At 48.2% G+C, this 25932-nt stretch overlaps 1 protein-coding gene and 1 long non-coding RNA gene across 3 annotated transcripts in view; both read left to right on the top strand.

The window, feature by feature from the left end:
- Window positions 1-25932, top strand: part of LOC127482019 (uncharacterized) — a 75674-nt gene that overhangs the window by 14854 nt on the left and 34888 nt on the right. The window lies entirely within an intron of this gene.
- On the top strand, window positions 8834-25490 carry ADRA1A (adrenoceptor alpha 1A). 2 transcript variants are annotated; one of them, XM_051811870.1, is made up of 3 exons: window positions 8834-8911; window positions 10208-11835; window positions 23108-25490. In XM_051811870.1, exons 2-3 carry the CDS (start codon window positions 10953-10955, stop codon window positions 23614-23616), a joined length of 1392 nt encoding a protein of 463 aa, XP_051667830.1. In that variant the 5' UTR covers window positions 8834-8911; window positions 10208-10952; the 3' UTR covers window positions 23617-25490. The 2 variants fall into 2 exon arrangements, with proteins under 2 accessions (XP_051667830.1, XP_051667831.1); XM_051811871.1 differs by lacking the exon at window positions 8834-8911 and adding an exon at window positions 9933-10076.

Raw genomic sequence — 25932 nt, 5'->3', positions numbered from 1 at the left:
ATTAATATATATTATCTATCACTAAATATAAATATATTAATAATAATCATCCTAAGCAAACCAGGCTCAAGTATCAGGCAAAAGGGACGTTTTCCACCCCCTCAGTCTGATAAACCAACAGCCAAATAAGCACCAAAAGGAGCAAAAAACTCCTTAAACCCCCTCAGAAAACCATGAACAGCCTTTCCAAACTCAACTCTCTGCTGGATCACTGTCCTGGGCACGGGATTTTCCAGTCTAAGTTAGTCAGCACTGTCTCCAACTCCAGGTCCTCAGGACTGGGAAGCCTCTACTGCCTGGAAACAGGGTCAGGGACCCAAAAATCAGTGATGGGAGCCCTCCCTCCACCTCCCTGTGTCCCAGGGGGTTCAGGGCAAAGCGTCACTGGGAAACCCAGGGCTCAGGGGGGGTTTCTCTGATGTCAGCTCACAGGAATTCTGGATATTTTCTGCCTATGAAAAATACTGGAGGGGAAAAACTTGTTGGAATATAAAGGATATTGTGCCCCATCTCTGTGCCAAAACCTGGCACTGGCACTGAGTCCAGCCACACTGGGAGCACTGGTCTGTGTGCACTGGGGACCAGTGTCAGGGTAGAACAGCCTGAGAAATTCATCCCCTCAAGTGCTTGAGTTTTGAAGCTCCAAGAAAGGAGGGTTTGAATTGTCCCTCCCTGGGGACCAACATAAACCAGGGAAACCACAGCTATAAAGACTCTTGATGCTTTGCTCATCTCTTTCCAAGAGGCACCAAGAGCACCTAAATCCAAGTGCAGCCCTGTGTAAACATTAACAATCAGCTCAGGAGGGGCCACAGGACACCTCCACAAATCACTTTGCCACGTGCCCAAAGCAGCTCCACGCTCTGCACCAAAATTGGAGACCACTCCGTTAAAAAAAGGTATCTCAGGACTATGAAAAACAACCTGTGCCATGGGGAGAGGGGAAAAGATGCCAAGGGAATTTCTGACATCTCCTGGCTCTGGAATTAGGAGGCATTTATTGAACAATAACAACCTGGTAACACCAAGAAACTCCGTTTTCAGCGACGATAAATTTCGACAGGCAACATAAATGTCAGCTGGGAAACCTGGAGCAGGACCCAGGAGACAATTCCTGAGGGTGACTCTCCACTGCCAGGGATCTGAATGGGATTCACAGCAGCACTGGGAGCAGCAGAGCTCCTTCCACCTCCTGGGTGTGGCACCGGGAGGGACAAAAGAAATCAGAGTGTGAACAGCACTGCCCAGCCACCAGGGACAGGAACACAGCCCTTCAAGTGGAATGGTTTGATTCCTTTCATCTTCTTAATTAGAATGTAAGGTAATCATCCACACAGGGAGGAATTCCTTCCCAATATCCCATCTATCCCTGCCCTCTGGCAGTGGGAGCCATTCCCTGTGTCCTGTCCCTCCAGCCCTTGTCCCCAGTCCCTCTCCAGCTCTCCTGGAGCCCCTTTAGGCCCTGGAAGGGGCTCTCAGGTCTCCCTGGAACCTTCTCCTCTCCAGGCTGGACACTCCCAGCTCTTCCACCCTGTCCTCATAGGAGAGGCTCATCTATATCATCTATCTATATCTATATCTATCTATATCTATATCTATCTATATCTATATCTATATCTATCTATATCTATATCTATATCTATCTATCTATATCTATATCTATATTTCATCTATATCATCTATATCTATATATCATCTATATATCATCTATATCTATATCTATATCTACATCTATATATCTATGTTTCATCTATATCTATATCATCTATATCTATATGTCTATATCTATATCTATATCTATATCTATATCCATATCATCATCTATATCTATATCTATCTATATCTAATCTATATCTATATCTAATCTATCTATACCTATATCTATATCATCTATATCTAATCTATATCTATATCTATATATATCTATATGTATCTATATATCTATATCATCTCTATCTATATATCATCTCTATCTCTATCTATATCTAATCTATATCTATATATCATCTCTATCTATATCTGTATATTATCTATATCTCTATATTATCTATATCTATATCTAAACTCTGGCATTCCCCCTTGTCCTGCCCCTCCAAGCCCTTGGAAAAGTCCTTCTCCAGCCCTCCCAACCTGGCTCCAGAGGGGCTCTAACCCTTGGAACATCTCTGTGGCCTCCTCTGGGCTGGTTCCAGCAGCTCCACACCCTCCTGTCGGGCTCCCAGAGCTGCAGGTGGGTTCTCACCTGAGCAGAGCAGGGAGGGAGAACCCCTCGCCCTGCTGGTGCAAAAAGCTGTTGAATTAAAGCCCAGTAAAAGCACTTTGCTTTGTACATCTCATTACCATTCTCGACTGCCGGTGGTTTAAGTGGAGTTTTTAAAATGCCAGGCGGTTTGGGAGGGTTTGTTTGGGTTCTTGGGCTCTTTGTTGTCTCTTTGTTTTTCATGAGACGCTAATTTGTGGTAATTGTGTTATGCAGCAGCAAGAGGCTTGGAGGAAGGGAGTTATTGGTGTGTGTATTTTGGTAATAACGATTAGAGAGCCAGGGGAAAAAAAAAAATAATGAGACAGAAGAAAACATATTGTTAAAATGCTCACGTACTTGGGGAGAAAACTCCAGCTTGGTGCTTTAAGGGAACAAAAATCTGTCTGGTGTCTCTCAAGCACCTATGTCTACTGGCATGCCATCAAGATACAAAATGTATACACTGCCACAGACAGCATTAATTTAGGGCAATTAGGGCAAATTGAAGGAGGAGTGATTCTGGTTGCAGTAGGAGGTGCATGGAAGCTGTTAACTCCTTTTTATGATCTGATGTTCTTAAGAGGAACACCCATCAGGAGAGGAGGAAGGAAGGCCAGTCCTTTGCTGGTGGTGTTGCAGCAATGCCTTTATACCTTAATTAGGAACCCAGAGTGCTCTGCTCTGCTCGGGGCTGAGCTCACAGGCAGCTCCAGCCCCACAGAACACGAGGGAAAGAGGCAAAGAGGGGCATCAGGATACAGGAGGAGTCCAGCCCAGCCAGAAGAAGATGTGGCTCAGCCTACCTGGCCCAACTCAGCCGAGGAGGGAGGTGGCAGGGCCACAGGCTGGCCTGGAAGAGGTTAAAGCAGCAGGACCTGGCAGAGGTGTGACGTTGACTGTCTGCTCTCCAGCAGATTTGTGCACTTGGGCTCCAAATGTCTCTTCCCCTGGAACATCCTGTGCTGCCCACTGCGTGACAGGCTCCTAAAGTTGATGGAGCACCGGTTTGTCCTGGCATGGCAGCTCCTCCCCAGAGGAGAAAGGGCCCAATAAACTCAGCAGACACATTTCTGGAGCTCCAGCTCTTGCCTGTGGCTTCGGGGGGCTCTGGATCCCCTCCCTGGCCGGGCTGGTGCTGCTCCCTGGGACACAGTGCCAAGAGGACTCTCTGCTGCCACGTTCCTTCCCAAGCTGCTGATTCCTGCTGTCATCAGCCTGGGCCCCTTCCACCCCGAGGGGATCTGAGACCAGATGCAGTGATAAGCAAATAATGGGTAAATATGTGCCCATGGAAAGACTGATCCATCCCTGGGAGCACATTCCATCCCACCCTTTCCCTACAGGGGTTTTTTTTGCAGCAGTTGCTCCCTGCAGGATGGCAGTGGGGGCCACGAGCTTTGCATTTCCAGTCCCCCCAAGAACCAGGGGCTCCTTGCAGATGAGAGGCTCCATATATCAGCTACAGCATCATTATGGTCTGAGCTGCTCTGAAAATTACTTCAACAAAAGCTGCTGCTGGAGCACAGTGGGGAGGTGGAGGCTCTGCAGGGATGAGAGAATTATACACTAAGTCATGTGGCAAGAGGAGTTTAACATGGCCATGCAAGATGCCCCGAGCCTGGGCAATCAACCAGTGCAGGGGCACGAAATTCCCACCCAGAATGTTCCTGAATAAAGGCAGAATTCCCTCCCTGGGATTTTTCAGAGCCACATTCCTCTAAAGCAGGGAAGGATTTGCTGCACTGTGTGCTCTGGATGGCAAAGCCAGTGGTGAATGCTGAGGCACAAGACCAGACCCAAGTGCAGCTGTGATGTGGGGAAGATAAAGCAGGATGTTGGGTTTATTTCTGTCCCAGGGGTGGGACAGGGATTGTCATCTCTGCTGCACAAAGAGCTGCACGTGCCACAGAGTCACAGCTCTGGCCCCAAGGAGGGTCCTGCCTTGCCAGGCAAAGCTGGAAGGAGAAAGGGAGACAAAGGGAGATGCTCTGGGGGGAAAATCAAGTCAGTGGGATGAAGGAAGGTGTTTCAGGGCACTGGAGCTCGTGGCTCCTCACAGCACATAAAAGCCTGGCTGAAGGATTTCAGTGGTGTGATTTAGACACACCTTCAGGTCCCCAAAATTGTTTTACATGTTAAAGATTAACCTCAAGCAAAAGCACAGAAAAGTGGCATAAACTCTCACCTGAGGGAAGCAGCAGGAGCAGGATGGCAAAGGACCCAGCAAGACACGGGAGGTAAACAAGAAAGAAGCAGGAGGGATGAAAACTGAAGCAGGCTCTCATCTCTGGATGGATTTGTTTCAGCAGTAGGTAAAAATCAATCTTCCTGAGGCTCCCAAATAGCCCCATCCTCTGTATGTGGTTAGATTTTATCAGATCATCCAGCAAATAAATCAAAGCAGGAAACTCTTTGTGAGTTACACAGAAATAAACCTTTAACAGCTCCTCTCTGTAAAGAGGCAGCTTTCAGACCTGCAGCTGCACACAAAATCCAGTGGCCAAAATCTTCATCTGCTGAGAATTAAGAAAGCACCCTCAGTTTTGATGAATCTGCCCTGATTTATGCAAAAGCATGGAACTTGTCTAGCCAGCATTAGGCTGTGCTTAAGTGATTTGGCAACGTGGTGATAAAGTCTCTTTGAATCCCAAGATGGAAAATTTTAGACACTCCTAATACTTGAACACCTTATAATTGAGTGTGAAATCCCAGGCAGATTCATCTGGTGGGAAAATTTCCCCCTTTTTTTTGCCCACCACGTTTTTTAATCCACGGCTTGAACGCTCACTCCGAGTTCTCCAAACGAGCTGGATCATTTTTACCTTTATTTCATCTCTCTAGTACCTGTAGATCTTTCCATCAGTGGCACTCCCAGACTTGAACATCTCACAAAAGAGGCTGCTCAGGGAAAGGAAATCATCAGCACTGAGCACAAACCCCTCTCCAAACCTCAGACCACACACAGAAACCTCTTCCAGGGCTCCTACTCTCAACACAAATTAATTGTCTCCAGTGTCTGAGCAACTAGGTTGGGTTTTTTCCCCTTATAAAATACTCAGAATTTTGTATTTTGTCTTCAGCTCAGCTGTGTTTTAAGCTCCAGGCTGTCCCAGACTTAAAAGACAGTGGAATGAGTCCAGCTTCCAGTTTAATAGCCAGCATTTAATACCTCTTGCCTTTGGGGTGGGTTTTCTTTCTCAGCCAAGCAGAAGCTGAACCCTTGCTAAAATCTGAGGGATGATTTATCAAAACAATACTTCTCACTTCTTTCTGAGCAAGTAAATAACTCATAATTCCAAGGCCTAGAGCAGCTCAGAGAAGTTTCTCCACCCCTGGTCCCTTTTTTTGGTGCATGGGCTGGCCCTGAGCTGAGCACATTGAGGGTGGCACCTTCATCCAAAGCCCTCAGACACTCAAACAATGGCATTCTGGCCTTTCTGTGACATCCTTGTAATGAAAACACAATGCTGCCCCCCCAAAAAATCAGGATTTCAGGCTCTGATTTTAGCAGCTGGAGCTTAGAAAGAGCTGAGCGGCTGTGGTTTGCCTGGAGCTCTCCCTCAGGGACCCTCTCATGCTAATGAGGGTCATTTAGAGCACAGAAAGCACAGGATCCTGTTTTGGGGAGTGCTACCTTGGCAGAGTCAGGTAAAACCCCTGCTCAGGAGGATTAAGGTCCTAATGAATCAAAGGAAAGCTTGATTTCTTCCTCCACTTCACAGAGGGAGAAGATACATCCAGAAATGGACCTGCCAGAGATGCCCAAGGATGGACCAAGGAGCACATCCAGGACTCCTGTTCCTTCCACCACCTGACTCAGAGACCTGCCTGTCTCTGGAGAAAACCACCTCGGGTGAGACAACGTTTTTGGGTTGGAATTACAGGATCCTTAAGGTCCCTTCCAACCCAAAGCACTCCCTGTGAACACCAGGGGACAGTTAATCCTTTCTCAGCAGCCAAGTAAAACACTGTGGCAGATCTTTGCCTAATATGTTCTCAAAACCTCCCAGTGATGGACACTCAGAACCCCTCTAGGCAGGATTTATTTGCCCTCAGGGATGCAAAGCTTGAGACTGAGCAGCTCCCCCTTTGCCAGGCTCACAGGTCCTGTTTTCCAGCCTGGTTCTCCCTCTCACTGCTCTCTCCTGAACTTTGATTAGTCCCAAACTTGTCCATTGGGCATACACAACTCCAGTCTTGGCAGAGCTAAACACAGGGATTGCTTCCCAAAACTCCAGTGTGACATCATGAGAAATAAAAACACAATTTTTTATCGTGGAGTTGTAAGATATGCAAGTTCAAAAGTCCTGGAGTTGAGTGTCAGGGTCTTTTTCAGCTGGATAAGGGAAATGCAAGAGTTCTTAAAATCTGTTGGGGTCATTTTTGTACAAAAGGGATTCTTCTCTCTCTTTGGGCTAAGAACATCATCCTTGACAGGGGACACCTGACAGCCAATCAGAATAAAAGGAGAGCCCCTTTTCAGAGAAAAGAAACCTTTTTAGGCAAAAATGAGTATATTAAGCTCATCTGAAAAAGGTGGGATTTTGCAGAACTATAAAATGCCTAAAATTTAAACCCAAGGGGGTCTTTTCTCCCCGAAAACTTGGGGTGAGACCAGACTCAGTGCGTTGAATAAATCCTTTCTTTTTGTTTCATGAGTTTTTGCCTTCTTTCTAAATTTGAGAGAGAAATTTTTCTCACATTGCTTTCTCCTGAACTTTGATTAGTCCAAAACTTGTACATTGGACACACACAACTCCAGCCAAACACAGGGATTGCTTCCCAAAACTTTGGTGTGACATCAGTCCTGTCCTTCTCCACCTGATGACGCTCTGGGTGTGTTCAGTGACCCTTCTGGCTCTCAGTGCTCTCCAGGTGTACAAGCTCTTCACTGCAACACTCCAATTTTTCCCCTGAGGATTTTAGGGAAAGAAACCTCCTGTCTGTCACTTCCTTCTGCTTCCTCCATTCCAGAAAATGTCCCCTAGCAAGGGTATTACTCACAGATGAGCTGACACCTCCAGTACAATGTTAATGACTGAGGCCATGAATATAAATTTATTTACCAGGGAGCATTTAAGAGCTTGGAACAAGCCACAGGTCCAGCGAGGTCATAGGTAGGAGCAGAAACAAAACCCAGGGTGGGGCTCAGCTCCCTCCCCTCCCCTCCCATGACTCATTTGGACTCATCTTCCAATGGATCGATGGAAATAGAGTTGCCTCATCCTAAGATAGGCATCTAAAATAAACCTGCTGAATCACAGGCTTTCAGGAGCTTTGGCAGCTCGAGATTTCCTTTGTTATTTAGGGTTTACTCTCTTTGTCCCTCGGGGGGAAGGACGTGGTGCAGCCCTTTGGATACCTCACAACCCCAAACCTCCAACCAGCCTTCAAGAACAAGCCTTTTTAACACCTCCTGCAGCTGTGCCACAGCACAGGTGCCTCAGGTGCCAAGAAAACCGTGGAGAAACAACCCCTGAGCAGTTAAAAAACACCTCATTTTTGCAGTTTGCCACTTCCTCAAAATCAGTTTGAATTCCCCGCTTTTTTATTTTTTTTTTTGCCCCCTTACCTCGGGGTTTCCCCTCGTGGATCTTTTCCTCTCCAGCAGGGAGATGGGATCTTTTCCTCTCCAGCAGGGAGATGGGAATGCAGCTGGAGCTGCCACAACTTTCAAGCTCTGAGTTAGTGCCCAGGAGGAGGAGGAGGAGGAGGTGGAGAGTCCATCACACAAGAACAGGCACGTGGTTCATCTGCTTCCCAGTGACTTTCCTTTGGCTGTGAAACCCCACTTTGTGTTCAGCTCCACTTCAGGACATTATTTTTCTATTCATCAGCTCACCATCAGGGACTTGGGCCACTTCTTTTTTTACTTCAAAAACGCAATTAAGAGCCACGTGAAAAATCAGCATCCCCTCAACAGCACATTCTGCTCGAACCACTTCATCCTTAAACCCCCCTCTCCAGTGCTTTGTCCTACCATGCAAAATCCATGGTCAGGGGGTCTGTCGTTGTTATTTCCTTCATGTTCCATTTATTTGGCAGGACATTCTCTTTTTATAACCCAAGAATATTTATTTATTTATTTATATGTATGTGTGCATGTATGTATGTATGTGTATATACATATTTTATATATATAAATATTTGCGTATATATATATATATAAAAGAATATAACAGGAATTACTTGCTAGCACATAAACAGGAGGTTACAATCTGCCTTTCACTTTCTGGTCTCTGCAGGAACCGGCAGTTTTTAATGGGAAAAAAAAAAAAAGAATATTTAAAGCCCCACTTGTCGTCAGATTGGAGTGCTCCTTCTTTCTGGGCAATACGGGACTGGCCGGGAATTACGGTAATGGCAAGGACACTGCCTGCTACATCAGCAGAGCAGTAAAGTTCCTGCTGCTCCTTCCCAGTGTGGAGCTGAGCTCTGAACTGGGCAGGGATCCTTCCAGGGAGCCTGGAGTGAAGCCTCCCAAGAGCCCTGGATGGAGGGAATCAGCACAACTGAGCTGCCAAAACACCAGTGGGGGAATAAAGGGAGAGAAGCAGCGGATTTCCAGGCACAGAGTCCCATCCCTGCATGAAGAGAGGAGCCTGCTGTGCTGACAATCTGCTGCCCAGATGCTCAGAGGAGCTGTGCTGCCTTCTAGAGACTCCAGAGGTGAGTGTGGGGCAGGCACAGGAGCCTGGGGTCTGCCCTTCCCAGCAACATCCCTCCCCCCAGGCTGAGAATTATTTGGGTTTGAGCATGAAAACCTCTGTCAGTCCTTTGTGCTGCATCTCCTTGACTTGCTGGCAAGTTTTTCTTCCTGTGCTTAAATTCAAGTCGATAATTTCTTAATTTTCTAGGCCACTATCAACCTTATAATGAGCACAGTTTCAACCCTGTAATGAGCAGTTGTGATGGTTGGAGATGCTCGATGTTACAGCCACTTCCCATTGATGTGCTCAGTAAAATCTCTCCTTTCCTTCCTTGGAATTATTCCTCCACTTGTTCTATCTGGTGGGAAAGAAAATAAAAGGTCCAATTTCATTTCACTTCCCTAAAGGCAAATTCCCACAGTGCAATCTTCCCATCCCCCCACCCTCCCTGCCTGGGAACTGGGAATTTCCAGGGGCTTCAGAGCTTTAAAAGCCTTTTTTGCCCGCAGGAAAGTTCAGCTTGGAGGCTCCCAAACGTGACAGTTGTTGCTGCTCCGTGTTTGTGCCAAGTGTGGTCTGAGGGACTCATCCCAAAAACCCCAATATCGGGACACTCCGAGAGCCTTCCCTCCTCCTGGATGTGACAGGGGTGGGTTTTCACACCTGATTAATATTTGGGATGGGAATATTGTGGGAGGCTTTGCAGCCCACACTTGTAGCTCTCCCTCCATGTCCCCCATGTCCCCATTCCCAGGCTTATCCTCACTTTTCCATCTGAGGTACCTTTTCTCCATATTTAGTCAGCTAAGGCTGAGCTTGGCTTCCAGACCCTCTGAAATGTTGTGTCACTCACCAGGAAACTTGTTGCTTGCAACATCTTCTGCTTGGCAGGACCTGCTTTTTTCCCCTATAGAATTTTCAACCTGGGCAGCTCAGCTGGACTAACAAGTTCAGGGGGTAAAGGAATGGCTTAATAAAGAAATCCCAGACTAAATTCTGGACTTCTAAATCTAAATCTGTAGTCCTGGATCGTGTCCTGCAGGTTTCTCTCCCTCCCAGAACTGGTCTCTGCAGGGGAACTGATAATTAGGATTGATGCCTATCCCTATAAAGGAAGGAAAATTCAGGCAAGAAAACCCACCTGGAGTTTTGAGTTGCTGTTAAACAATACCGGGCTGGAAAAGGTTGGTTCCACTGGCTGAGCCAGCCTGAGGAAGGCTCCCTAAAATAGCCTCCTGCTCTATTCTTATATGGGAACCACAGCAGCGAGGGCAGCTTCTGGGAATCACATTGTCCCTGGTTTTGTCTTCTCCAGGGGGTGAAGATCTGCAAAGAGCACCAGAGAACACGGCAAACTTCACTCTTCCCTGCAGAGCAAGCCAGAAGCTGCTGTAAATGAACTTTAATTCACAGCCCAGGACCTCAGGTGACAACTGCTCCACACACAGAGAAGCTCTGAGTGACAGCCCAGACCCCGAGGATGGGTAGGGACAGAGATCCCAAGTGGAACTGCTGAGCAGACACAGCACCAATCTCCACCCAGGCAGGTTTCTGAGCCAATTTTAAGGCAGAATCAGGATTAACACAAGGCAATTAAAAGCATCAGTGATTTCCTCTCGGAAGAAACTTAAATTTGAGACCCTCTGGAATATTTTTGTTATTGAGATATTGAAGACAGAAATGATTTTAACCGGCAGCTCCAAGATTTCTCATCACATAACCCTGGAAAGGAGGATAAAGAGCCTCAGTTCTGTGTAGCCTCACTTGTGCACCCCAAGAAAAATGCAAAAGGAGTTCAATTTGACTTGGCAATGGTGGTTATTAACTGTGCTATGCTGCTGAAAACTTAGGGGCAAAGGTAGGTTTTCTAACATGTTCCTGGATCTTTCTCATTGTTCCTGGTGCTGCACTTCCGAGACGTTCTTACAGCCTCTTTTTCCCAGGAAAACCAGGCAGATGTTGCCTGTAGGAGCCTCTGAGGACTGATCTGCCCCCTGTTTCTGCCTGGCAGGGGGTGCAGCAGCCCAGCAGCCTCGCATGGACACTCTCAGCCACTCACCATGACTTTCCTGCCCGCAAACTCCTCCAACTGCTCCAACTGCACCCACTCCGTGGAGCCCGTGAACATTTCCAAGGCCATTCTGCTGGGGGTTATTCTGGGGGGGCTGATTGTTTTCGGGGTGTTGGGCAATATCCTGGTTATCCTCTCCGTGGCCTGCCACAGGCACCTCCAGAGCGTCACCCACTACTACATCATCAACCTGGCCGTGGCCGACCTCCTCCTGACTTCCACCGTCCTGCCCTTCTCGGCCACCATGGAGATTTTGGGCTACTGGGCCTTCGGGAGGATCTTCTGCAACGTCTGGGCGGCCGTGGACGTGCTGTGCTGCACGGCCTCCATCATGAGCCTCTGCATCATCTCCATCGACCGCTACATCGGGGTCAGCTACCCCCTGAGGTACCCCAGCATCGTGACGGAGAGGAGGGGCCTGCTGGCCCTGCTCTGTGTCTGGGCTCTGTCCCTGGTCATCTCCATCGGGCCCCTCTTTGGCTGGAAGGAACCGGCCCCCGAGGACGAGACCATCTGCCAGATCACCGAGGAGCCCGGCTACGTGCTCTTCTCGGCCCTGGGCTCCTTCTACCTGCCCCTGGCCATCATCCTGGTGATGTACTGCCGGGTCTACGTGGTGGCCAAGAGGGAGAACAAAGGCCTGACCTCGGGGCTGAAGACGGAGAAGTCCCACTCCGAGGAGGTGACCCTGCGCATCCACCGCAAGAACGCGCCCGGCGCCGGCGGCCCCGCGCCCAACCCCAAGAGCAAACACCACTTCTCCGTCAGGCTCCTCAAGTTCTCCCGGGAGAAGAAGGCTGCCAAGACCCTGGGGATTGTCGTGGGGTGCTTCGTGCTCTGCTGGCTCCCGTTTTTCGTGGTGATGCCTCTGGGTGAGTAAAGCGAAGACCCCTCTTATCTCCCGCGGCGCCTTCCCCGAGGGAGGGCTGGGCCCGGGCCCGGGGGTGATAAGGCTGAGCAGAAAAGCTCTGAGGGAACAATTTCCCATTGCAAAGCTGTCAACCCCCCCCCCCAAATCATTCCCCACCACAGAGCAGTGAGTGGAAAACAGCAAAAAGCCTCAAGCGAAACAAAACGTCGCCGGCGATGGGAAGCAAAATTCTGAAAATTAGTGAAAGGATTTAATGCTCTTCCCATACAGAAAATGCTCTTTTTGAACCAGGACAAGTATTTCTGACCAGCTGTGCGTTAGGAACAGTATTATTAGTGGGCTGTGTGTTTATATCTATGTTTACAGCCAGTTCTTCGGGTGACTTCAAGATGTAAAAGGTCAAGATAGAAATGAATTCAGGGTCAGGTCAAAGTAGCTGCTCACAGACTTGGGGCCAGATCTGGAGTGCTCAGCACTGATAATTCCCACTGTGAGGAAAATAATCAGCTTTCTCCCAGGAAAATCACACTGTGAGATCCCATAGTCCAGATGAAATGAGTGGTTTTTTCCTATTTATCACCTGCCCAGTCAGGAGGCAGCAGTGAGGATCCTTCCAGCTCATTTTACACTTCCCTGGTTTGCATCTCTTCTGGAAACCCACTGGCCAAACCCTGGCTCAACCATCCCTCTGAATCTGAATATTTATTCACCACTTGTCATCCTAAAGGGGAGCAAAGCTGGGGATTTGTTCTGCTTTGCTGGAATGTAAGGAAGTAATTAGAATTTTAATTAAACCTTGCTCGGTTACCTTTGATGCAGTTTCAGGATTTCAAAGCAGAATACTAATTTCACACCTATAACTGAGGGTGATGTCCAGGGCTCATCCCACTGAGCTTGGCTCTGCCACAGCTCCACTAAATATTGGGTTGGAAATGTGGAATTGAAAATCTGACTTGCTCCATTTCAAGAGTTTTCTTATGGAAAAGGCTTCATCTGTGCAGGAAAAATAAAGCCTGATTGTATGGAAGCTTTAGCTGGAAACAGAACAATGTGGACAGTTAAGAAAAATACCTAAATATAAAAGGGATTTTAATTTCCCGGGGTTTTTGTCCTCCTCTGTTTTTTCAACCCTATAAATAACTATTCTTTTTCGCTTCCCTGGTTTTACCAGGTGTGAAAAAACACCCAAAAAATTAGATTTTTTTTATTTTTTTGGTTCTCTTGGTCAATCCTGGGAAGTGCTGGAGTAAGAACTGGAGATGTTTCCTAAGGAGGAGCCCTGCAAGGCCTGGCTCGTGCTGTCCAGGATGTCAGCACGTTGGAATGCTGGTTGCCAAGATGACTGAAACATACCCAAAAAGGGTTTGCTAGAACACATTAAACACACTTTTCGTTCTGCAAATGGGGTTGCCCACACAGAGCCTGCTGTTAATTAATTTGCTTTGGGTTTAAGGAGTTTCCTGGGCTCAAGAGTGGCTTTGCATCTTGCTTTTGATCCCTTGTAAGGAAACTGGTGCTTCGTTTCCCTGTCCTTGTGGGGTTGCTGGGTTATTTTTAAAGCATATAATAGGGCTTTCAAAACCTATTTGCTGCCTTTAAAGACAAAAAAAAAATAAAAATTAAACAGGCAAGTGGCACTAAAAAAAAAAAGAAGAGAACAGTTTCCAAAAGACAAGAAGCACTTTCAGCTCTGTCCTGCACACGGGTGAAGGTGGGCAGAGGGAGGCAAAGGGATCCAGGCAGGATCCCAGAGCAGGGATCAGGCTTTCCAGAGGTACAAAATACTCCTGGTTGAGCCCCTGGGAAGTTGCAGAGCTCCCAACGTGCCCAGCTGGGCAAGAGGAGCCTTTGGAGAGCAGCTCTGGGGGTTTGTGGCCATGGGCCAGGCCTGGGAATGGTCCCACCAACCAGCTCTGCAGGGGTTTGAGGGTGCAGAGGTGGCACTCAGGGACAGGGTTTAGTGGTGGCCTTGGCAGTGGGAGGCTTAATGGCTGCACTCCATGATCCAAGAGGTGTTTTCCAACCCAAATGACCATGATGGAGTTCTGTGACTCCATCAGCCAGACCACCCTCAGTGGAGGCTGCCCATGAGACAGACACAACCTGAACGACCCTAATTCCAGGATTCCAGCAGCCAAACCACTCTCAGTACCCCTGGGACAGAGAGTCTTAAACTGCTACACAAACCTCTAGAGAAAGCTGGCAGGTGCTGATCATTCTGTGCAGCACAACTGCCCCAAACCTGAGTTGATTCACTGTGAGCTGCAGCAGTTTCAGCACCTCCACATCCCAACACCAACTCCACCAGCCAAGACCCCAAGAAACACCAGGTTTGCTGAAGTTACACCAAAGTGGGGTAGAGAGTTTTGACATGTAGGTGTGGGAAAGGCAAGAGAAAATATCAGGAAAAGCACAATATCCATATTGGCAGATACTGGAGAAACAATTCCAATATCCCCCTGCCCCAAGACAAGATCTGAACTGGAGATGGTGTGTGAAGGTGCCAGCTGCAATCTGGGTAAGGAATGGCTTCCTCCCCTCCTTGGATGGAGTTTTATTCCAGACAAAGGGTCTGTGCAAAGGCTTTCAGCCCAAGAGCCCAAAACACCTTCTTCTCACTTGGCTTGGTGTTTGTGGAATAAGCCAAGGAATGATAATCCTGCTGCATGGAAATGAGGGAGGCTAAGGGTTGGTTTTTTCTCTGCATGCTGGAGCATAAATTCACCCCTCACTAAACTCCTGTGATAAACAAGGCTGTCAAAACAGCTGATTGCTCCCTGAAGAAGTCGGATTTTAATTCCTCACGCAGAAGCAGGCAGAGGTGGCATCACTGACAGGTCCAGTAATCACCAGACAAACACAAACCAGCAAAACAGAGCCAGGAGGGAGCAAGTTTGAGCTTGTCTGCATCCCTCAAACAGGGCTCAAAAGAGGAGCCTGAGTTCATCTGCAGCTCCTGGGCCAGGGGGTTTGTGGGGAGAGGCTCAGACCGGGCTCATCTGGCACTGCCAACAACCTGCAACACAGAATGCTCCTTCCATTCCTGCTTTTGGTTCTCTTGGATTGCTAGAAAGGGATGCAGACAGATGGAAATGCAAAGACTCAGGGCCAGAAGAGTCCAGAAATCAGTGGATGCCCCCAGGGATGGTTTTAAGTGATGTTTGGGTTCCAAGTGACAGAACAGACCTTGTGCTGGGGCTGGAAGACACTGGAGTGGGAATTTTTCAAAAGGTTTCTTTTCATCAACGTAGAAGACAGTGCTTGGAGGTTGTTTTGAGGTGCTTGGAAGGTATTCTGAGGTGCCTGGAGGGTGTTCTGAGGTGCTTGGAGATTGTTCTGGGGCACTTGGAAGGTGCTCTGAGGTGTTTGGAGGTTGTTCTGAGGTGCTTGGAGGGTGTTCTGAGGTGCTTGGAGATTGTTCTGAGGTGCTTGGAAGGTGCTCTGAGGTGCTTGGAGGTTGTTCTGAGGTGCTTGGAGGGTGTTCTGAGGTGCTTGGAGGGTGTTCTGAGGTGGAGCCCGCAGAGAACTGATGGGAAAAAAAGGAAACAAGAGTTGGGGTATTGCAAAAAATGGTCCTAAGCTGGGATTGATGGTTTATCCTCAGAAGAGAACAAGCTCAGAGAGCTCAGCTCATGGTCCATTTTCTTGACTCTGGTTGTAGATGTTGCTTTCAGAAGCAGAAGGAAGGAAAAAGGGAAAGGCTGAGCCAAGATATCACAGAGGGAAAAAAATCAGACAAACTGGGCAAGGGAGAGGAAGGTTTTTAGCATTTGTCAATCATCCTCCTGATGAAGAGAGAAGAAAAGAGGATCCACTGGAGGGTATTTGTGTTTGTAATAAAGCAGTAAATTAGTCTTGTGAACTGACACAACCACTGTCAAGGGAATCCTCTAATCCTGTCCACGGGCCTGTCTGCAGCTGGTGTCTAATTACTGTTTTGTGGTAGTTTTTTAACTGAGGGCAGAAAGAACGAAACACAAAGCAGAAAAACAAACTGCATTTTTCTGTCTCTGCCGCCGACACGACACGACCCCTCGGGAGGTCTCGGGGCAGAAACACAGCCCAGCACAGATCCCCCAAATGAGCATCTCAGCTCTCTCTCAGCAACAAAGAGAAAAAAAAAGAAAAAAAAAAATAAGGATTAAAGGCCCAGCTCATCCTCAGCTCAGGGAGAGGAAGGATGTTTACAGTCCTCAAGCCACTGAGCACAAATGTGTGTGTGAAGCCACTGATCAGGGGGAACTTCAGCAGATAAACAGCCAAGAGATTTCCATGGGGCGTTTTTTCCAAGTTTTTTGGGTTTGTTGTTGGGTTTTTTTTTAACCCAAGGGGCGTTTTTCACAATCCCAGGCTGGAAAGGCTTTGTTGGCTCGGGTTGGTAACTCAGCCACGCCGAAGGTCTCGCTGACATCCCTGTGGCCAACATCCCTCCAGCACTCCCAAACCCCGGGGTGTTGGGTGCCACTGACTCACCACACAGCAAAGCACGGCAGGAACTGATATTAATTGATAATAATAACCATTTACAGGGCGGGGAGGAGGAGTTCTCTGCTCCATGAGTCACTCCCATGGCTCCCCACACGTGTTCCCTGTCAGAGACTCATCCTTGTCTCAGTGCTCCTCTTTGTGCAGTCACCACTTCCAAATCCTCCGAGGAAACGAAGCAAAAATGTCATTTCTCGCTCTCCCCCCAAATGTCAGGGCTCGATTTCGGGTTTGGTGCTGATGGAAAGGCCACCATGAGTGATTATTACGAGTGATTCTCCCGCCCCACCCAGCGAAGGGCAGGATTTGTGTGAGGTTTGGAGAGAGGGAGAGACACGGGAGGATAATTCCTGTATTTTCAACCCCAAGGATTCCAAAATCACGACTGACGAGCACATGAGACAGTCTCAGCTTTTCAAACCCTTCTCTGGTTTGTTTGTTGTTTTTTTTTTTATAAATTTTTAAAGGCAAACTAATGATTTGTTGTCGGTGAATGACTTCAAGAGCGACGGCTTTGGGACAAATCTCAAACATCTTAAAAATGTCAGCAGCAGGATCCAGAGCCATCCCACTGCAGTAGCAGCATGGGAGCTGGAATTTGAGAGACAACCAAATGGAGGTGTCAAACAATGGGGTTGTTTGGGTTTACACGGGGAACAAAACCTCAGTTTACCTTCCCATGGGTTTTTATCTGCTTTCTAAATCTGCAGCTGCCCACAGCAGGTCTGGAAATAGTTGCTTGCTGAGATGTTTGCCAGAAATACCATCGGTGGTAAGTGGGTAAGTGAGACAGAGCATAAATTAGGGCTGAAAAAATCCAAATAATCAGAGCAGTGTTCCCAGAGTGGCCCATTCCTGCTGCCTGACCTTTCCACCTCTCACCTGTGTCCTCCTGATGCCACAGAGAGCTGAAGTCAGGTTTTTGGGAAGGAAAACAAACTCACTCCTCCTTCTGCATCTGTTTATTGTGGGGCAGGGATAGCTGGGCACAAAGCACCCTCTCCTTTTCCCCCTGGATCAGCCACAATATCCCAGGCCCTGGGCTGGGAGGTGCAAGAGTTGCCAGCTGCAGGCTTTGACCCTTCCTCACATCTCCAAACCTGCTCTGCATTCCTTGTGCTGACTGGATTGCACGGAATCCAGGATCAGTTCCTGTTTGATCTCTGATCCCATTTTTTGTTCCACGGAAAATATTTCCCAGAAGGGAGCAGTGGGGGCACATGGGACGTGCTGGGAGAGAGTGTGTGCCCAGAGTGCAGCTGGTGAATGTCTGCAGACATATAAATATATGAGATATATAAATATATATATATATAAAAATGCACTTACCAGAGGGTGGCTCGTGTTTTGACCCGAGATGCTGTATGGAATCTTATGGAATAAAGTTCCTAGCTTGGGAACACAGAAAGCAGCACATTTATCAATGTTTGGAGAGCAGATTGCCATGAGAGAGCTAGGGAGGCCCTGGTACAGAGTTAATTCCCTTTGGGATATAAGGGCTTCATCCCCTGGGTCTTCAGGGCTCTGGAATAACTCCTGTCCTCTGGCTTGGCCCCTTCAGGGCAGATCCCAGGACCTGAGGTTTAAGCTTGGCTTTGCTGCAAACCAGAGCCCTCTCCCTGGTCCCAGCAGAGCCCAGAGATGCTGAGATTTATGTTGGACTTCTGTGCAGGAGTGGAGGTTGTTCAGCCTGGAGAAGGGAAGGCTCCAGGGAGACCTCAGAGCCCTTTCCAGTGCCCAAAGGGGCTCCAGGAGAGCTGGAGAGGGACTGGGGACAAGGGATGGAGGGACAGGACACAGGGAATGGATTCCCACTGCCAGAGGGCAGGGACAGATGGGATATTGGGAAGGAATTCTTGACTGAGAGGGTGGGGAGAGGCTGGGATGGAATTCCCAGAGAAGCTGTGGCTGCCCCTGGATCCCTGGAAGTGTCCAAGGCCAGGCTGGAGCAACCTGGGCCAGTGGAAGGTGTCCCTGCCCATGGCAGGGGTGGCACTGGATGATTTTAAGGTCTCTTCCAAGCTCAGGTTCGATTTGGGTACAGCCCTGGTGCTGTACCACCCCCACCTGCCTCTCCCCTGCTCTGCCTCCATCACCAGATTTGAGCCAAACAACCCAAAAAGAGGGGGAAAAAAAAAAAAAAGCAGGAAAGCCAAACAGACCCTCAAGATTTAGTAGCAGAGCTGGGTTTTAACAACACTAAGGGTTCATGGGTCACAAAAATATATGAGATCCCATTCCCATGGTGCTGACAGAGTAAACAAACAGCACAAGTTTCTGCAGCCTGGCAGCTCCCAAACCCCCTCTTTTCTGTCCGTCACGACAGCAGGGCTGGTTTTTAAACAACCCATAATCAAGCAGCTCTGCAGCTTGTGACAAATGACAAAGCCAAATTACATCTTGGGGAGTGAATTGGCACTTACTCACTGGGAGGTGAGTGGAAAACTTCCCTCTCTCTCTCTCTCTCTCTCTCTCTGAGCTTGAAGGAAACTTGGAGTTGACAAACAGGAAAATAAAGGAGGAGGGAAGGAAGAGCAGCCCTGACATTTCCAGGGCTGAGTGATGAAACACTCGATGGCAAAAGATCTCAGGAGGGTAATAGCACATTTTATTTGACTTAATTTTATAAGAAGCAATCGAATTGGGCTGCTGACACTTGAGTGGCTTCAACCTTTTGGAAACAAGGCAGGAATTCCAGCATTATTTACTCAGTCTGTGGTTCAAAATGCATTAAAGGCCAGTTGAGGGTTTCTTTAGTATTCCTCCAGCACAGATTCAGGGAGACAATGTAGGGTGAAGCCTCCAAACTTTCATCATTTTTACTCCTATTTACCATTTAATTCCTGGCAGTGCACAGAGGAAGGTGTTAAGGGCTGTGGATTGGGTGGAGAATTGGTTTTAAGGAAGAAAACTTTGCACCCCTCCCGTGCTGCTCAGCCTGCAGCTCTGCCTGCATGGCAGCACTCCACTGAGCAGGGATTACACCCAGCCCAGAGCCAGGGAGCTGGAAAACTCTGCTCTGGGAATGAGGTGCTGCAATAATTCTGTTTTCTCAGCCCTGGCTGCTGGTGGGAAAGTGTCCAAAACTGAGCTGCCATGACCTGGCAGTCACCAGCTGGCCAAGGGTTGCATGGGCATGGACTCTGCCCTGCTCCTCCTGTACCTTAAAGAAGAGAGAACTCCCCACTCCATTGTTTAATCTCGTGGGTAATTACGACCATTGTTTAAAAAAAACCCACAAAGCCTTTGTTTTATTTCTCTTTTGAACTCCTCTGACCCGAGCTGCCACTTTACTGCCCATTCCAATTCCTCAGCACACTCAACAAACCACTTCAGCACCACTTCAGCAGCTCTGTTTGAAAAGGCCTCCTGCTCACTCCCAGACCCATCAGCCACTGATTTTAATCACCAAGCACCAACATCCCTGAACATGAAAGGTTTGGAAGAAAGGAATATATTCTCAGTATTCAGTGGAGAGAACCACCCCAAGGGATTGGAATATAGGAATTTTTTCCCCTTTTCCCCAGAGGCTCAGGTGGCCAGCAGGGAGGATTAGGGCAAGTTTCTGAGCTAGGGAGGCAACTGGGGGTCTGCAGCAGAAGAATATTGTTTCTGTGGCCCCAAAGTGTTAAAAACACTTTGCAGGAGGGTTGGAGAGGGGGTTTCTGAAAGGACAGGGGGGATGGCTTTGAGCTGAAGGAGGACAGACCTAGATGGGAAGAAATCCTTCCCCATGAGGGTGGGGACGGGCTGGAATGGAATTCCCAGAGAAGCTGTGGCTGCCCCATCCCTGGAAGTGTCCAAGGCCAGCTTGGAGCAACTGGTAGCAGGTGCAGGGGTAGCACTGGGTGATGTTTAGGCTCCACTCCAACCCAACCCATTCCATGATTCCATGGCAGACAGTGTGGGATGGGATCCATGGGCAGCAAAGTCTCTGGGCTGGTAAAACTGCTCCGTTTTCTCTCCCTGTGTGTTGCTCCAAGGCAACAAGTCTCCCCCCATGATGAACCAAAAAAGGTTACATTAATAAATTAGCATGCAGATCCCACCCCAAAAAAAGAGCAAGGGACAGACTCTGACACTGGCTACTTTCTATTTTTAACAGCCCTTGGCACAGCACTTGCATTCCATTTACAGGGAGCCAGGAGCTGCAGCAAACAGGAATTGTTATTGTTTACCCAGCTTTACACTCGGTCTCACACAGCTGAGTCCCTAAACCCGGCTTTGTTTCACCTTCTGTCTCAGCCCAGAATGGGAAAGGGGCAGAAATGCTGCATTTAAATGAGGAAATGACAAAAAAAGAAACCCTCTGAGCTCAATTTGGGCATTTCAAAGCCTTCAGTCATTTTTCCCCTGCCAATGACTTCAGCCAGAAAGTTCTTTGAGAATGTTATTTGGTTTTGGTTTTTCACCAAAGGAGAGGAGCATTAATTTGCTGAGAAAAACGTGAGGTTGTGGATGTGCCTGTTCAGTCCTGTTCCTTCAGCACAACGTTTTTGGCCTCAAAACCTGGTTGATGTTGAGGGTTACAGTGACACTGCTCCACCTGAGCCAGCCCAGAGGCAGCAGGACTGGATTTGGGGATGGATTCTGAGGTTCAGCTGCTCCAGGGCACAGACTGAGCTCCTGGGGGTCTGTTCTGCTCTGTCTGCAGAGGGAAAAGCTTTGGGAACAGCCCCAGTGCTAAAGGGGCTCCAAGAGAGCTGGAGAGAGACAATTTCCAAGGGCCTGGAGTGACAGGACACAGGGAATGGATTCCCACTGCCAGAGGGCAGGGTTGGATGGGACAGTGGGAAAAAATCCTTCCCTGTGAGGGTGGGAGGGGCTGGGATGGGATTCCCAGAGAAGCTGTGGCTGCCCCTGGATCCCTGGAAGTGTCCAAGGGCAGGTTCATGGAATCCCAGAATCAGCTGGGTTGGAAGGGACCTCTGAGATCATCCAGTCCAACCCTTGATCCAACCCCGCCGTGGTTCCCAGCCCATGGCACTGATGCCACATCCAGTCTCTGCTTAAAAACCTCCAGGGATGGAGAATCCACCCCTTCCCTGGGCAGCCCATTCCAATGGCTGAGCACCCTCTCTGCAAAGAAATTCTTCCTGATCTCCAACCTAACCCTCCCCTGGCACAACTTGAGCCCAAGCCCTCTTGTCTTGCTGATCATTGCCTGGTTGGAGCAACCTGGGATAGTGGAAGAATTAAATTAGAACATCATTTGCTTTTCCTAAGCCAGGGGAGGTCCAAGGAAGAGATCAATCCCTGGAAAACTCAGGAACTGCTTCCAGAGGTAGTTCCACTGCAGAGCAGGACAGAGGCATGGATACCTGAACAGCTTTTCTTTCCACCTGCACTCGCTGCAGATCTGTCCAGGGGCAGCAGGAAGACAAGAATTTGTCAGTGCTAAAAGTTCTGTTTGTTACACACTTGACTCCAAACTCCCAAACAAGTCAATTTTGTTTCTGGGAAATTATATTTCTTCCCGTGCCCGAAGTGATTCCTGGCACTGGGGTGAGAGAACCACCTGTTTTAATTCCTTTTCATTTAAAGGGGGCAAGAAACAGCCCTTGACAACACAATTCACTTTCTGTTCTAGATCATGTGTAGATAATTTGGCAAAATTGATCTTAGAAACGTTATTTTCACTTATTTCTCACCCCAACATTACAGAGAGTTTCATTTTCTTGTTTGTTCTCACTCAGACAATATTCTTTTTATTTCTAAGCAAAGCAAAACCCCAAATAGGAGAATTAGGGGATCTTGTTGCAATGATGTTCCAGGGAATGATAAATTTGCAAACAATTCTCCATAAGCAGCAGTGTTGACTCTTTGGTGTTTTAAATATATCTCTGTAGCTTTATAGGAACATCTCTCCACAAAAAAATGGCTTCAGCATTTCCTGACATCCCATTCAAGTCATTTAAAGTTAAAATTGGCACTTGAATGAGGAGCTCAAGTCGTAGTTAAACAAAAACCCAAAGGTTTGGCATCAGGAAAAATGCTCCCAAGATTTTAAATCAGCAGATAACTCATAATTCTATAGAATAAGAAGCCCCACAGTACTTTCCTTACTAAGGAGACATCGAAGATCTTGCTCTTTGAATCATCTTTGGGAGGTAACCTTGCAAGTATGTATCAGAAAATGTATGAATATATATATATCTATCTCCATATATATCTCCTGGCTGCCCATGAGAGCATCCCCAGTGCTCACTGATGCAAGAAGGAACCTTTCCTTTCACTCCTCTGAATTTTAGATGCATTCCGTGAGACAGGAGAATGGGCACAGCTGGATTTTCTAAAGGTTTCATGGAAAATGAGTGCCCAGCACTTGAACATTTTGAAGACACTGAGCTGTGACACAGTCACCCCAGTAATGCCTCTTCCCTCCAGCTCTGACTTCTGAAATGGTGTGATTTTCTTGCCATTCAAAAGCCCTTGTGATGACCTCCTAGATATGGCTGTCACTTGGGGAACTAATCTTGAATTAGGAGTCCCAGGGGAGGCAGTTTTCCTCCATCCCTCGTATCAGCCAGGCTGGAAAAGGGGAATATAATGTTTGTATAATAAAACAGCTGCCTTGACTGACACCTGACAGGACATCCATGCCATTGTGTGGCACCACAGGTTCTGAATCACTTCTTCCTGCAGGAATTGTGCTTCCACTCACCATTTCTTCCAAGCCAGGACAGACCCTTATTTATTTTTCCCCAGTGTTTGAGTTTCTCTGGTTACCTGTGATTTCTCACTGCCTCTTTGCCTTAACACTCTCCCTGTGTATTTTTCCATTTTAGGTTCTTTCTTTCCTGCGATCAAACCCCCGGACACACTTTTTAAAATAACATTTTGGCTTGGATATTTAAACAGCTGCATCAACCCCATCATCTATCCCTGCTCCAGCCAGGAGTTCAAGAAAGCTTTCCAGAACGTGCTGAGGGCTCAGTGCCTCCCCAGGAAGGGAGCAAAGAAGCAAACCCCGAGTTTCAACCTCAACCACCCCGCCAGCCAAGGCGTGGAGAGCAGCAAGGGGGTGGTCAGGATCCCTGTGGGATCGGGAGAAACCTTCTACAAGATCTCCAGGTCGGACGGGGTGTGCGAGTGGAAGATTTTCTCCGCCGTGCCCAACGTGCCGGCCAAAAGCGCCGTGGCCAAAGACTGCACGGCTGCCAAAGCCAAGAGCAAAGGGTTCCTGCAGGAATGCTGCTGTGCAGGCACCTCAGGGAACCTGGGCCACGACAGCTGCCAGGTGCCAGCCCTCAAAATCCACACCCTGTCCCTGGGCGACGGCGGGGAGGACGTTTAACGGGCTGCAGGACTCGGGGGTCTCGGGGGTGTCATGCTTTCTGTTGGGAGGTGGGAGTAGGTGTTGGAACCTACCTGTTGTTCACCTCCCAGGTGAACAGAGAGCATGCTGTAAAACAGGGCCAGACCTTCTGAGGAGTGAGGTCTCTGAGTGTTGGGAGCCTGAACAAAGACAGTGGATGGTCTTCCGAGGGACCTTCCCACGGTGTCTGAGAGTGGTTTCCTTGGCATTAAAGGCTTTAGCCCTGTGTTCTCCTCTTTCAAAGTTCCTGCTGCTCTGATTTAGGTGCAGTGGAGGAGAAAGAGTGAACCACAAAGGCCCCGTGCTGGTTTCAGCATCAGACACCTCCACCTTTTGAGCCGTTTTGTGGCTCTGCCCCCACCAAAAACCCCCCAAACCCCTCAGTTTTGGATTTCATTAAACTCCATTGCTGGGGGAACTCGGTCCGTGTGCCTGCACCCCACTGAGCTTCAGAGACCAACCAGAACTCTTCTGTTTTGTGCAACCAACCTTCCAAACCTCCGAGCCCAACCCAAGGAAAATTTGCATGTGTCCTTGGTTTGCTTGGACGGTCTCTGTGCTTTGATGCAGGTCTAATAAAACCCCAGACTAGGTAAGTCATCATCAAACGAGGCCCAAAGAGGCCCCTCTCACTCATCCATTTGTTCTGAGTCCAGCAGGAACCTGCTGAAAGGCTCAGGAGTTCCTTGCTCAGGTGCCTGATAGCCAGATCAGTGCCAAAGTCACTGGAAAAGCTGCAGAGTTTTTGCTGTCTCCCTGCCCAGTGTTTTGCTCCATTCCTCTTCTGACTCCTTCAAAACCAAGCCCTCCAAGCTTTCTGTGAGATTCCTGGAGTCAGGAACTTTACCCCTGTTCTGAGCAGTGGGAGTTAAGTGGCTTGAGGACATCCATCCCCATGAGAAAGGGCCATCCTTTGGGAGTTTGGGAGCATGTTATATTTTAATACAGCTAATCCAAAGAAATAAATAAATAGAGACGGGCAGCATCTGGAAGAAATAGTGGGAGGAATTCTCTGTACAATATTAGAAATAAGCAGCTCTTGACATAACTCCTGAGCCTGCCAAGTAAGAATTCAGGTCCTTGAAAGAACCCACGAGCTCAGCGTGAGCTCTAGGGCTGAATATCCAGGGAAAGGGCTTCAGATAAGGTTCACTTTCCCAGGAGAGGGCTTTGAAAGGTGTTGTTGATGAGGAATCACTGTTTATTCATCTCTCACTCAGCATTAAGTGCCCAATGTCAAGAGCATTTCAGACTTCTGTGTCTTATTTTGTGCACTCACAGAAGACAAACCTGTGGCATTATCCCATTTTTGCTCTAAATAAGAAACCCATCTCGCCCTTAAGGTACTTCCAAGCCTAGAATTTGAAAGGAGAAGTGTGGAAAGACCACGAAAAGAAAATATTCTCATGGTACTTCAAGCCAAGACCAGAAGGAGAAAAGCTGGAAATGTCATAAGAAAGTCACGTGGGACTCGTGGCCGAGGTTTTTGGCCTCAGGGGGTTCGGGTACGTGGGACGTTTGCTTGGACAGAACCTGAACTTCCAAACATTTGGAAAAGCACCCATAAAATTGAGCAAGGCTGGCAAGATTTAAAGCCTCCCCTGCACACACTTGCTGCCCAGCCCTGTCTTATTTTAGAACCAATACTTCTTTTACAGCCAGTAATGCCCTCTGTGCCTCCTCCCCTTCGGAGCTGAGAGATTTGCACGGAGTGACTCCAGGAATTTGAGATTTATTGGGTTTTGAGGTGGCAGGGGATGGTTTTGGAGCTACACACAGGCTGACACAAAGGGATTCATTTAATTCCACAGCAAGTCTGGTGTAGCAACACAATCTGAACCTGCAAGATGAGGATAAATAACTCCCCACTCTGGTGGCAGTGTCAGGATGGACGTGGACAATCCCTTTTGGAGCCCAGTGCTCCTGCCTGGGAGAGACAGAGCTTGGAATGACAAAGCCTTGGTCTCATCCTTATCCTTTTTTTTTTTTCTGTCAAACAGATGCTAAAGGACTGTGAAAAGCCCTCAGCCCTCAGCATCAGGCCAGCCTGGTCCCAGCCACACCTCTGCTGCTGCCCCGTTTGCCAGCACAAACAAACACATCATTTGTTTGGCTTCACCCTGAGGGAGAATTTCGGCAGGAAAAAAACTGCCCCGCTCCCTTGTGGCAAGCAGGGTCACTGGCACTTGTCATCTCGATGGAAATCTGGACTGAAAAGTCTCAGAAACCATAGAAGGAGCTCTAGGAAGAAGAGAAATTTAAAAAAAAGTCCTGTCTGTTGGGAGTGAGGGACAG

The sequence above is a fragment of the Manacus candei genome, unplaced genomic scaffold, assembly GCF_025592945.1.
Source record: "Manacus candei isolate 608988 ecotype Guabito, Panama unplaced genomic scaffold, ASM2559294v1 h1tg000084l, whole genome shotgun sequence".
In the NCBI taxonomy this organism is placed as follows: domain Eukaryota; kingdom Metazoa; phylum Chordata; class Aves; order Passeriformes; family Pipridae; genus Manacus; species Manacus candei.
Note: the sequence above shows the minus strand (reverse complement) of the source record. Positions and strands in the feature narration are given on the sequence as shown.